At 58.8% G+C, this 12,313-nt stretch overlaps 1 protein-coding gene across 1 annotated transcript in view; it reads right to left on the reverse strand.

Annotated features, from left to right (window-relative positions):
- PKD1L1 (polycystin 1 like 1, transient receptor potential channel interacting) overlaps positions 1-12,313 on the reverse strand; it is a 31,073-nt gene that overhangs the window by 13,943 nt on the left and 4,817 nt on the right. Inside the window, exons 3-11 of the mRNA XM_036247394.1 lie at positions 8,827-9,000; positions 8,371-8,490; positions 7,811-7,979; positions 7,177-7,416; positions 6,476-6,608; positions 4,179-4,385; positions 3,478-3,659; positions 2,102-2,323; positions 1,058-1,215 (exon numbers count right to left, since the gene is read on the reverse strand). Coding sequence (XP_036103287.1) covers positions 1,058-1,215; positions 2,102-2,323; positions 3,478-3,659; positions 4,179-4,385; positions 6,476-6,608; positions 7,177-7,416; positions 7,811-7,979; positions 8,371-8,490; positions 8,827-9,000 — 1,605 coding nt within the window. The remainder of the gene's footprint in view (positions 1-1,057; positions 1,216-2,101; positions 2,324-3,477; positions 3,660-4,178; positions 4,386-6,475; positions 6,609-7,176; positions 7,417-7,810; positions 7,980-8,370; positions 8,491-8,826; positions 9,001-12,313) is intronic.

Consider the following 12,313-nt stretch of genomic DNA (forward strand, 5'->3'; position numbering starts at 1 on the left):
GTTCACCTGGACTCTAGAACTGCACCCGGAGCCTCTCCCGCCCTCCCCCAGCTGACGGTCCGTGCCCGGGCACAGTGCCACAGGACTGAAGAGGGCAGAGGACAAGGAAGGGCTTTGCAAGGACGTGAGAGCAGCTCGCGGGGATGTCGGCTCTCCCTGTCCGAGCGCGAGGCAGAGGCCCTGAGAACAGGGCTGGGATGCACCCGGTGGGTCGCACTGCCCTGTGGAGAGTGTGGCCACCATGTGACCGCCGCAGCCCTGTGACCCTGAGCCCAGGTTTTGCATCAAACCCACGCGGTCACCGGCCAGAAAGCACATGGCCCGCTGTGTGCTTCTGTCCCTTCAGCACGGAGGCCAATCCCCGTGTGGAAGCCTCCCGTGGGCCGTGCAGTGGAGGAAAGACAGACACTCAGGGAGTGTCGGAGGCACAGCCCTGCTGAGGGTGTGCACAGGCCGCTCAGAATAAAGCCCCTGTTGTCTGGTCAGAGTGGCCGGGCACATGCCGGTGAGGACTCCCCTACCCCAGGCCCAAACCCAGAAGCCCACCACCCGCAGGCAGCGCCCGCCACCAGGGCCTGCGTGTCCCACACGGGATTTCACTGGACATCACCTCCCTGCGAAGTCTTAGGACCTACATTTTCCACCCATGGATATGGAGTCTTAGAACAGTGCTCCAATCACAGCCAGTGGTGCGGAGTGAGGACCACCCTCCACGGCCACCTACAGACCCCAAAGACAGGAGACCTTGGAGGGACGGGGCTCCAGAGAGGAGCCGCTCACATGTTATGTCAAAGCTCTCGCTTGTTTCTAAGCCAGGAGGCCGCCTGGAGGCACGGTGCAGCCCCAGGCAGCCCCAGGCTGAGGTGCAACATCTGAGCCTCGGCTCTCTGACGTCAACGCGTCACCCTCACCCGAGGTGAGCTCAGGAGGGCCTGGGGACGTGATAGCTCATGGGCACGACCATGCACAACGGTCAAACAGTTCAACTTCGCAAATTTATAGCAATCTCAAAATAACTGTTTGCTCATCCAACCAAATGAAGCAACGTGGTCTGTACCTTCCTCTCTGTCCTTTCCTGTCGCGTTGACCAAAAAGAGGTCCCAGGAGTAAGAGAGCACAGCCTCCCCGCAGTCCTCACAGGCCGCCCGGAGCGAAAGCCCCTCGTTCCAGTTCACGGGGACGCCCCTGAAGGTGACCCAGGAGATGCGCACCAGTCTGCAAGGTGCAAACCGGGTTTCGGGGTTCAGGGGAACAGCATGAGGCTCTCTGGCTGCATTTTCCAGGTCAGGGCTGTTCAAATCGCTCTCCGTTGAGCCTTCATTATGTGAATCAACAGCAGAATCACAACCCACATGACCAAGCACCTGTGGGTAGCCCAGCCTGCACTGACTCAACCCAGCACCCAGTCCCGAGACAGACGTCCCACCACACCCCTCCAAGCTCAGAGGCTGTGCGGCTTCCTCCAGGGACCTTCTGGAGCTCGCCCAGCCCAGGTTGCAACCACGAGCTGTTTTTACACAAGATGACGGTAACCGCCCAGACCCTTTGCAGGGTCCAATGATGGGGGCAGCCCTGCCTGCCCGGGCCTGCCAGGTGTCCTGAGGAGCTATGGGCATTGGGTGGCAACAACCCCCACCCACAGGGAGGCCAGAGCAGCTACAGTCAAGGACTGGGACTGGAACTGGGACAAGAATTGGGCAGGGGCTGGGGCTGGGGCAGGCCCTCAGGTGCTGCTGGGGCCTCCCTGCTTCGGGACACTGGTCTGTGCTCACAGAGATCCTGAGCCCCTGTGCCCTGCAGTTCCTCCGTCACACTCAGCTGGCAGGTCCCTCCCACCTGTGGGCCATGCTGCCCAGTGGCGCTGGGAGGCTGTGAGCAGAGGCCCTGAAGCACTCGGCCTCCTCAGCCCCGGCCCTGGCCCTGGCCCTGGCCCTGGAGCTGGCCCCCCTCAGGCAGCAGCAGATATGAGGGGCACCGCCCAGTCGGTGTCTCAGCCCATCTCCCGCATGCAGGTCTCTGGAGGCTCCCAACCCCAGCCAGGCATGGAGCACCCAGGAAAACCCACCGATAGGCACTGTGGGGACAGCAGGGCAGGTGGTACCTGAGCGCTGAGTCGGGGAGGGTGGACAGGAACACCTGTGCCTCTGAAGAGTTCTGGCCGTGGCTGGACACGGTCAGCGTCACAAGAAACTGGTCGTAGCTGCTGCTGAGAGAGTCTGCCGCGAAGGACAGGGTGGGGGCGCCCGTGTTCAGGCTTTGTGCAGAGAGCCCAGGGAAGCAGAGGCCCCCAGGGGTGCTGGCTGGGGTGCACGTCCAGTGGTACCTGCAGGGAAGTGTTGGAAGGGCTGATGTGTCTGCTCTGCTCAGTCGGCAGCCATGGTGTCACCTAGGGGCCTTCCTGAGGGCTGGTCAGGAGCCCGGGAGCCCGTGTTCCAGGTCACTGGTGTGGACATTGTCCGTGGAGGGTCTGTGCTCTAGGATAATGGAATGTAGATAGTGTCCACATCAGGACACTGGGTCAGGCCACCCAGAGAGGGTAGTGGGTGGAGAGGAGGATCAAGGCCTGAGCCGGGGATCCAACATCAAGAGACCCACCCTATAGAGATGCCTGCACTCAGGAATCCAGCCTCCACACCAAACGATCACAGACCAGGCATTTTAATAGAAAAATAACATGCTTGCTGTGGACTGGATGTGTATCCCCCCAATTCCTGTGTGAAGTCCTAACCCTGGGGGTGCTGTGAGGAGGCAGGCCTTGGGAGGTGAGTGGATTGTGATGGTGCAGGCGTCGGGAATGGGGTTCGTGTCCTGATATAGAGCCCCACCAAGTCGGCCCTTCCGTGATACAAGGACACCGTGAGAAGTCGGGTCTGTGAACCTGACCCTGCCCTTCCGGCCTGAGACGTGAGGGACCCAGTCCTGCTCTGTGGACATCAGTCCTCTGTCTGTGGTCATCTGTTATGGCCGCGCCAACAGCTAGAGCACTGGTAACCCTCATCTCCACAACCTCGTCTGTCGCACTTTAAATACCGAAGTATAAAGCTTCCGTGTTTATTTCCATCTCTCTCTCTTTTTTTAAATATATTTTTTTCTTTATTGATTCTTAGAGAGAGATGAAGTGAGAGGGAGAGAGATATAGAAACATTCATGAGAGAGAACATCGATTGGCCGCCCTCTGCATGCCCCCCACTGGGGATCAGGCCCACAACCTGGGCATGTGTCCTGACCAGGAATTGAACCAGCAACCTCTTGGTGCAAGGGTAGACGCTCAACCACTGAGCCACACCAGCCAGACTCCACCTCTTTCTTAAGTTCCCCTACATTTCAATCCTAAATGAAACGTTATTTTGATTAATAAAAGTTGAGGTACTTAAAGTTGTTTGAAGTTTGACCGGACGCCCCCAAGCTGAGTCCGGATAGGGCGGCTAAGGCAGAGAAAGGCTGGGGGGGGGGGGGCTGCACGGCCTGGGTGCTCACCTGAGAATGGCCCCAGGCCTGTCGGGGTCGTAGGACAGGGACCCCCTGAGGACGACGGTGGACGAGGGTGTCCTGGGGACGAACAGGTGTGTGCCCTCGGAGATCACACTGACGGGCGCCCGGGCTCGCACCTCCACCCCCACGCCGTAGTCACTGTGCACAGGGCTGCCTTCCACCTGCACCTGGAAGGCGGACAGGGGGCGTCGGGGGCCCGGTGGATAAGGGGGCGTCGGGGGGCAGACGGTGCTCACTGGAGCTGGACACTCGTGAGTCCACATGTGTCTGCAGCTCCCGCCAGAGGCTTCAGGTGCTACACAGGAAGACTTGTTCTTTCAACCAGCCAGGCACCTTCGTCAAAATAAGCGCCCTCCTGTGTGCCCACAGGAGACAGAGTAGCGGGAGTCCCTGGGAGCGGGAGCATTTTCCTACCCAGGTCTCTGTTTGCACGAAGCTGGGGTTCTGGGTCTGTGGACATAAAGCACCCCAACTATTCCCTGGTTTGTAACCCGCTCTGTTGAGAGCACATTTCCCGTGGTCTCGAATTTTGTTTAGCTCACCTTGGGCTCAGCTCCCTTCCTAAACCCAAACATAGAATGGACTTAAACAAATGTCAGCAGATAACACCCCTCTGGGTGAGAACAGGTGGGGTGTCTCGGAAGCCGGTGGGAAGGAGCAGTTTGTCATCGCAGGTCCCTGCCCACCTTGGCCAGTGCAGTGTAGTTCCCAGGCTCCAGAAAGTAGCTGGGGATGGTGACGGTCTGCCTGTGAGTGCTGACGGCCGGCGGCAGGGGCACCTGGGACCCCGCGGAGTCTGTGAGGCTCCAGGCGTAGGAAAGGCCTTGTGAGATGTCACAGAGAATGGGGCCCTCGAAGGTCACTCCCAGGGTCACGGGCTGAGACCGCCACACCTGCGCAGCGAGAGCAAGAGGTCTCCTTCAGGACAGAGCCAGCCTGTTCCCGAGGGAGTGTGAGACCTGTGCTTGCCTAGAGCTCGTCACAGGTGTGTGAGCACAGGCGGGTCTTCCACTAGACCCGAGGCACTGAAGCAGACTGTCTGCATCGCAGAGAAAAGTAAAATGGTGAACTATAAAACCAATGAGAAGAAAGAATAAAGACTTATACTCATACACTCATAGGAGAAAAACCCGTCTAAGCATAAATTAATGGGAAAATATTAAAGGAAAAGGTTAATAGATTTGATTACATTAAAAAATGTTAAAGTTCTGAATATAAAAAATATAATTTGAAAAAGCAATCAGAGAAAAAGGAGAATCATCTTTAAATATATGGGAGTGAACAGCATTTAAAATAGATAGAAAATTTCAGTCTCCACCAGAAAAGCAAGGAGACGTGGATCGGCAAGCCAACAATATAAATTCTTACTTCACTGCATGGTGTTGACTATGAAATCATGTCAATATTTTATACACTCGAAACTCCAGTTGAAGCAAAAAGAAAAAACAGTTTCTGATCATTGGAAACAAAAAACATAACTGCATTTTGAACATGTAACATAGAATAAAGATGCATTTCTAGGGACCTTAATACAAGTGTTTTGAGGATCTAGTCTGAGGGCAACGAGAACATCAGAGAAACCTGAAAGCTCACTAAGGTTTACTTCTCGTTGTCATGTTGGTATTGTCACTCTGAAAGCACTTTAGTATTTATTGGAGAAATGCTGATAAACAGTTGCAGAGCTGAAATGCTGTCAGCAGGTGGGCGGGAGCTTTCTGAAACCAAGGCTGGGGCAGAGCCCCAGAGCTGCCCCCAGAGCCACCCCCAGAGCTGCCCCCCAGCAACCCCCAGAGAAGCCCCTGAACCACCCTCAGAGCAGCCCCTGAGCCGTCCCCAAAGCTGCACCCCCAGCAGCCCCCAGAGCCGCCCCTGAGCCATCCCCAGAGCGGCCCCCCCAGGTGCCCCCGGAGTCGCCCCCCCGGAGCACCCCTCAGAGCAGCCCCAAGCAGCCCCAAACAGCCCAGAGCCCCAAAGGGGCAGCAGAGCATTGAAAGATAGTTACAGCCCAGGGAACAGTGTAACATTCTAGATTATTCAGACCCACTGCCAAGCCAGCCCACCACAGGTGCAGGGCGCCCCCTGGAGGATGTTTTTTTAATCCTCACCCGAGGACATTCTTCCATCTTTTGTACAGAGTGGGAGGGAGAGAGAGGAAGAGAGAGAGAAACACCGACGTGAAGTGGCTGCCACCCCCACGACCAACCAGGGCCGGGGACAAACTGCAACCGAAGTACGTGCCCTTAGCGGGAACCGAACCCGGGTCCCTCCGGACCGCAGGCCGACGCTCTAACCGCTGAGCCACACCGGCCAGGGCCCCCTGGAGGATTTTTAATGAAGATCTTTGGTAAACATTGGAAAGGGAAACCCTCGACGAGCTGGAAAAAAAGATTTTAAAATACACTGGTATGTTACAAACAAATTTTGCTTTTGGCTTTCTTTAAGTGACTTTAGTCATGATTTAAATTCTTTCACAATTATTTTTCTTGTTTCTACTCTGCATATGAAAGCATTGTAACATTTATCTGAACTGCCCAGATTTATGAGCACACTGTAACACTGAGATGCTGATTCTTGGCCCATCAACAATAACAGACAGACAGAACTACGAAACGCCTGCGGTGAGAGTTGGTCCTGAGATGCGGAAACACGTGTGAAGGCTTCTCGTGGCCTGAGGAAGCGTTGGTTCAGGAATTGGAGGGCTTGCCCCATGGACATGCCACAGGCCTCGGGAGACACGTGTGCAGGCCGCCGTGCCTGCTGTTTGTGCTGCTGGAACCCCGTTCTCGGCACACACCATGTATGCAAAGCTCCTCGAGGGGACTGAGCTGCACTCAGAGTAGAGGACACCGAAGGATGGGCTCAAAGGCCAGGGACAGGCGTGTCCCTCCCTGGGGTCCTCGGTTCTGGGGCTGACCTGGATGAGCGCCCTAGTGGGCTCCACCTGGGAGAGCGGCTGCGTGTGGTCAGTGACCGCAGGCCTCACCTGCACCTTCCCCGGCCCTGTGCTCCTCACAGGGGGTGGCTGGCAGGGCCTGCGCACGATGAAAAGGTGCTTCCTGAGCGAGGCGGCGCTGACGGCATTGAAGGCCAGGACCTTGACTGTGAACTCTCCTTCCCTGGGAGGGAGCACAGACACAGACGCTGACTCGGCCCGTGTCAGCAAGCCCTTCACTGTCACGCTGGCCAAGTCTGTGTGATCACAATCACGAGCCCTTTCCCAGAGGCACGGCTGCCCGCCCAGCACAGGTCGGGCCCTGACCCCAGACTGATGCACCTGCAGTGTGAGAAACAAGCACCCATGTGGGGACTCGCTGCCTCCCTCCTCGGGAACCCTCCCAGCCATATGGCCTGGCCACTCTGTCTGCCTCAGGGGCGTCCCCGGCTACCCAGGTGATGGGCACTTGGACATGTGATTGGGGACCTCTAGACATGTTCTTTCTGCTCTGTGTCCTATGTCCAGGCCCCATGGCCTGCAGGTGAGGCCAGACCAGGAAGGGGCAGAGGGTCCCAGCTTCGGGGTGTGACAGGCAGTTCCTGGCCGAGCAGGTGTTCACTAAGGAAGTGCAGTGTGTTATGCAAATACTGCAAACTCCAGGCAGTAGAGACTGCTGGGCTTGAGACAGAGCCCTCAGAGGGCCACCTGTGAGCAGCCAGGACGCACGCCACTGCACCCTGGAGCCTCACCTGCCATAGGCGTGGCTGGCAGAGCTGTTCCCCAGGCCGCCAGTGCCGTCCCCAAAGTCCCACAGGTAAGCAACATCGGTGCCAAAGTTGATTCTGCACTCAAAGGCCACCGTGGCGTTCACCAGAGCTGAAGAGGTGGACGTGAGCCGGTTGGCGACGACTCTCGTCTGCACCTGGACACGGTGGGGCTCCGAGGTCACACTGCTGATCCCGTTGGAAGCCTGGACCACCACTCGGTACCTGCGGGTGCCGGGGAAGGGGCAGCAGGGACAGGTCAGAGAGAGAAACTCTACATTACTTCAAAGAAAGGCAAGAGCTGGTGTTCATCTGCAGGAGTTATCGGAGCACCCAATGAATTAAACCTTCCTGGGGACAGAGGGGTGACACGGTTGACCTCCCTCTTCATTGTGCAGTGACCTCACAGTGAGGGGTGAGCCCTCTCACCCTTCCTTACGAGAGAGATGTGCTCAGGTCACACTGGACCTGGAACTGACTGGTTCCAAGGCCCACCCTCCATCGCAAACTCGAATCCACGTTTGCGTCCAGCTCTCAGAAAAGCTGGGCGGCACGAGGTGCGACGTGACGCTCAGAAGGATTGCAGAGGCAGCGCGACATTCCCAGACCACGCACGCACCACTGGGGGACAGTGAGTCTCCTCCTGATGCTTCTGTGCGTTGTCCTCACCGGCGGGTCTTCTCCAAAGAACCAGGTGAACTCCAGGGGAGTGGCTTCCTTGGTAACCGCCACGAAAGTGATGTCGGTGTCAGTGGCAAACACGGTTCCATTCGTGTAGACAGAGACGGCTGAGACGGAGGAGAGGGGGTGCTTCAGCCTGCAGGGCTGGGGTCATCCAGGGAAGCTGCGCGCCCCTTCCCACGTGGTCACGGCTGTGAGTGGGGAAGGGCCTGTGTATCTGCGCTCTGGACCATACACCAGCAGCAGTGGGAACCTGGGGGGCACTTGGGCCCAAGCGCATCACGTGACCTGGCTACCTCTAAGTGCACAAAACCCCCCATCTGCCGTGCCTCAGGTCTGTGCTCCCAGTGCAGCCCCAGACCAGCGCAGTGAGCGCGGTGCGCATTCAAGGGCGAGCGGGTCCGGGCGGAGCTGATCACAGACGCTGTGCCAGCTGGGCCTTGTTCCCTCAACCCCCTGCAGGAGTTCCCCTAGATCTGGAGCTGGAACAAGACGTACGCTGCATCCGAAATCGAACCGCCAGGCTGTCCCAGGCCTGCCCGTCCCCTGCGTGAGTCTGGGAGCTGAAGGACACATTGAAGGAGGAAATGGAGGGGAGACGGTGCGTGATGACGGAGCCTGGGGGAAAGCAGAGGTGACGGGAGACCGCGTCAGACGGCAGCACTGCTGCACGCGGCCCGGTCCCATCGCAGCCCTTCCCCCAGACTCACACCCAGAGCGCGTTCGGGGTCAGACAGACCCGAAACATGGACTTGTCACACGAGTTCTCTCACTCAAGGGTCACGTGCCTTCTCTCCAGAGAACGCCCTGCACGGTGAGTGTTAGTTCCTTTGAAACGGGCTTTGTCTCTGAGCGAGGGGAGACTGCTCGGTGACCACTGTGCGGGAGGCGGCCGGGTCGCACTCGAATGCCCAGCACCCAGGGCTGGCTGCCCAACCCGAGGGGACAGCTTACTTCTCGGATCCATGGAGGAGCCACCAAAGGCAAGAAGTTGGTCCCCACGGACGCTGCTGGAGTTCACGAACACGGACACGGCCCCGTGGCCCATCTCCACGTAGTAAGGCCCGAGCCGCACTTCAGCACCGAGACACTCGCTGCCGAGAGCCGCCTCCAGCGTGTAGACGCCTTCTGCAGAGAGGAAGGGCAGCCGTTGTGAGCGTCAGAGCATGCGCAGCGGCTAACATGTGTGGACTGGCCACGAGGGGTGGCTGCCGTGGAAAATGACAGGAAAAGGGACTGTTTCCTCCTGTGGGAATGGGCCGTTGTGTGGTGAGACCCCTGAAGTGTCAGGGCCCCTCACTCAATAGGGCACTGCGTGTGGCTCGACACTCTGCTGCCTCAAAACTTCATAATTTTCTAACAAGGGCTGTGGCATTTTCATTTTGCCCTGGGCCCTGAGAATTTCTTTTAATATACTTTCTTTATTGATTTTAGAGAGGAAAGCAGAGAGAGAGAGAGAGAAACATCGATAAAAAATAACATCGACTAGCCACCTCCTGCATGCCCCCCACTGGGGGCCACAACCCGGGCACATGTCCTGACCGGGAATAGAACCGGGACCTCTTGGTGCAGGGTTGACACTCAACCAGCGAGCCACACTGGGCGGGTGAGAATTATGCAGCTAATTCTGTGCAGTGGGAAAGTCTCAAGAATGAAAATAGATACTGGCATCCCACAGCTGGCAGAACTACACCTAACGGTCCGTTCCGCAGACCGTCCAACGGAATGCGCCAGAGATCTCCCATGGCAGGTTAGAGGGACAGCCCAGCTCTTCCTGGTTCACACCCTTCTGACTCGACCACACGTGACCTGTAGGTCGTCCCATTGTGGCGCAGCCTGTTTCTCCACTTTGAACTGGCCCTGGCCTCTGGCCAGTGGACTTGGACCTGTCTACGCACTGGGACCCCTCTCGCCTGCTTGTCTCCCTGTGAGGAGGCCGGCTAGCCCGTTGGGTGATGCGAGACGCAGGCCTGAGGCCCCCGCCACTCAGCTGGCAGCCAGCCCGCCTCCAGGAGCAGCCCCTGGCTGGAGCCCATCTGGGGCTGAGTGCACACCTGTGCTTTATGGGCTGTGGGTGGTTGTGATGCGCCACAGGCAATGACGATCCCGCTGAAGAAACATCAGCAGCTCTAACCCCAACCTCACATGTGGGTTTTCAGGTGCTCATTCAACTCCCCAGCTTTAAAATGTTAGGTGACTTCTGACGGTCCCAGGGTGAAGTCATTCGGTGGCCCTCACCCTCAGCTGAGTGGGTCCCAGTTGCCCACCTGGCCCCACGCACACCTGGGTCCTCGCCCCACAGAACTGGGCTCCACTTCCCTACCACAAACCTGTCCGGGAGCCTCCCTTTTCTGCTTGCAGGGTTCCCTCGGGACCCCTCCTGGGGCTCGGCCACGGGACGGGGGCTATGCCTCCCTCTCCAGCCCCACACTGCTGCCTGCCTCGTCCCCGGACCCCGCCAACCGCGAAGTGCACAGTGCACGTATTCCACATCCGCCACGGTCTGCGGAACGGAAAACTGAAGCCCGTGATCTTAGCAAACGGCTTTCAGTCCGCTCCGCTCTTCCCATGCAGAAAGCAGGGGCCAGGCCTCAGCCCTCGGGACAAGGCCCTGCCCTGCTGGCCGCCTGTCCTGTGAGTAGAGCGCATGCTGCCCCAGGGCTGGTAGCAGGTGGGGAAGAAAGTGCAGATGGGCAGGCAGAGCGCAGCTCCTAAGCCCTTGCTGTTGGGATGGGAGTCTGACCGTCCAGGGTCCCCTTGGTCCCAGTGTCCCCAGCCCGTTCCTTGGCTCTCACTCCCGTCAGCCTGTCCCCGTGTGCTCCTGGCACTGAAGCCCAGCGCATACCTCTCCTGTACTGGTGGCTGGCAGTGATGGCCATTTCCCCAGATGCACGGTGGACCCTCATCTGAACCCCAGAACCGTCCCCGAAGTCCATCACCAGACACAGAGCGGCTTCGGGAGCCATTTGAACCCGGAACCCCAGACCCAGAGGGGCCTGAGTGCCAGCTTGCAGTGAGCGATGGATGACAGGACCCTCCGCATCGTCAGGACCCGGGGCTGGGATGGCTCTGGCGTGACACTGAGCGAGGGACCAGGGCTGCTGGCGACCAGGCTGGGCCGTGGAGAGGCTGTGGGAGAGGGTCAGAGCCTCAGGCCTCACGACGGTCTGACACAGCGGGCACGTGTCACCAGGAGGGACAGGACTCGGGAGAGAGCCTGACTGCAGGGCTCAGTCATATCCTCCAAGTGGGGTCCCGGGGCAGCACCAACTAGAAGGACCTCCAAGCAGCACAAGAACACTTCCATGGCCGGGGAAACGGGGCGAGCGTCTCAGTGGCCGATCTCCACCCGGGGTCCCTCCCCTGCACATGCGCCCTGCAGGGCCCACCAGACACAGGCAGACAGCTTGTCTGAACACATGGCTAACATGAGATTTAAGGGCACTAGTGGAAAACGGTGGCCACCTGTGTGGCCCAGGGCCTTGTGCCTGGAAGGAGGGGCCGTGGCTGCCACTGCTACTGGCGTGAACAGGGAAGACGATGAAACCACCAGCTCACTGGGCAGCTCCTGAAGGCAGGGAGCCCCTGAGAGTGGACCCTGGCCACCATGCCACCCTTTCCTTACCTTCTGGACAATACAGTGGACTGTGAAGTCGAGGTGCTGGTCTGAGCATGTGCGGCCACCTGGATGGGGGCCCTCATGGTGCCAGTGGCTGAGGTGACACTGGTCCCAGGAAGCAGCTGGACGGCCGTGTCCTCTGCAGAATGCAGTGGCCCCACGGTACAGGAGGGGACCTCCACCTTCAGGCTGCAGGGGCCCACAGGACAGGTGCACTGCATTGAGGGTGGCACCAGTGAGGGTCAGGACAGACCAGAGCGTATCTGCACTGATGTGTCCTTGGCCAGACAGCCAGCTAACAGGAGCTTGTACAGCCAGCTGCCCAGCTTGGGTGGGGGGTGGTTTCCAGTGCTGACGCCCATCGAGGACAAGGGGGACACCCGTACCCTCTAGTGGAGCCAGGAGAGCACCCCAGAGCCCGCCGCGGCCCCGGGGCACTTCCGCAGGAGCTGGGCAGTCACAGTCAGAAGCCACACTGCGCTCCCGGTTAGGCTGGTAGAAGTGAGCTGCTTTCACATCAGCTGTAGAGCCAAGTTGGCAGCTCAGACACGGTGCTCAGATGTGACCCACATGGGCCCTTATCGCGGAGACAACTTTCAGCTGTGCTCCAGGATGTCCAGCTGTGTCCAAAGGACCGGAAGTTCAAAATACGGTTTCCAACAGGCTCGAGGCCACCTGCGCCCCCAGACACCCACCTGGACCAGCCCCCAGAAGGCACTGTCCGCTTCCCCGGCCACGCACACGGGTCGGCGATGGGCACCAGGGCCTCTGCTGCTCCAACACCCTGCGATTCCCACAGAGGGTGCCGCAGGGACTCTGAAA

The sequence above is a fragment of the Molossus molossus genome, unplaced genomic scaffold (assembly GCF_014108415.1).
Source record: "Molossus molossus isolate mMolMol1 unplaced genomic scaffold, mMolMol1.p scaffold_m16_p_7, whole genome shotgun sequence".
Classification (NCBI taxonomy): Eukaryota; Metazoa; Chordata; class Mammalia; order Chiroptera; family Molossidae; genus Molossus; species Molossus molossus.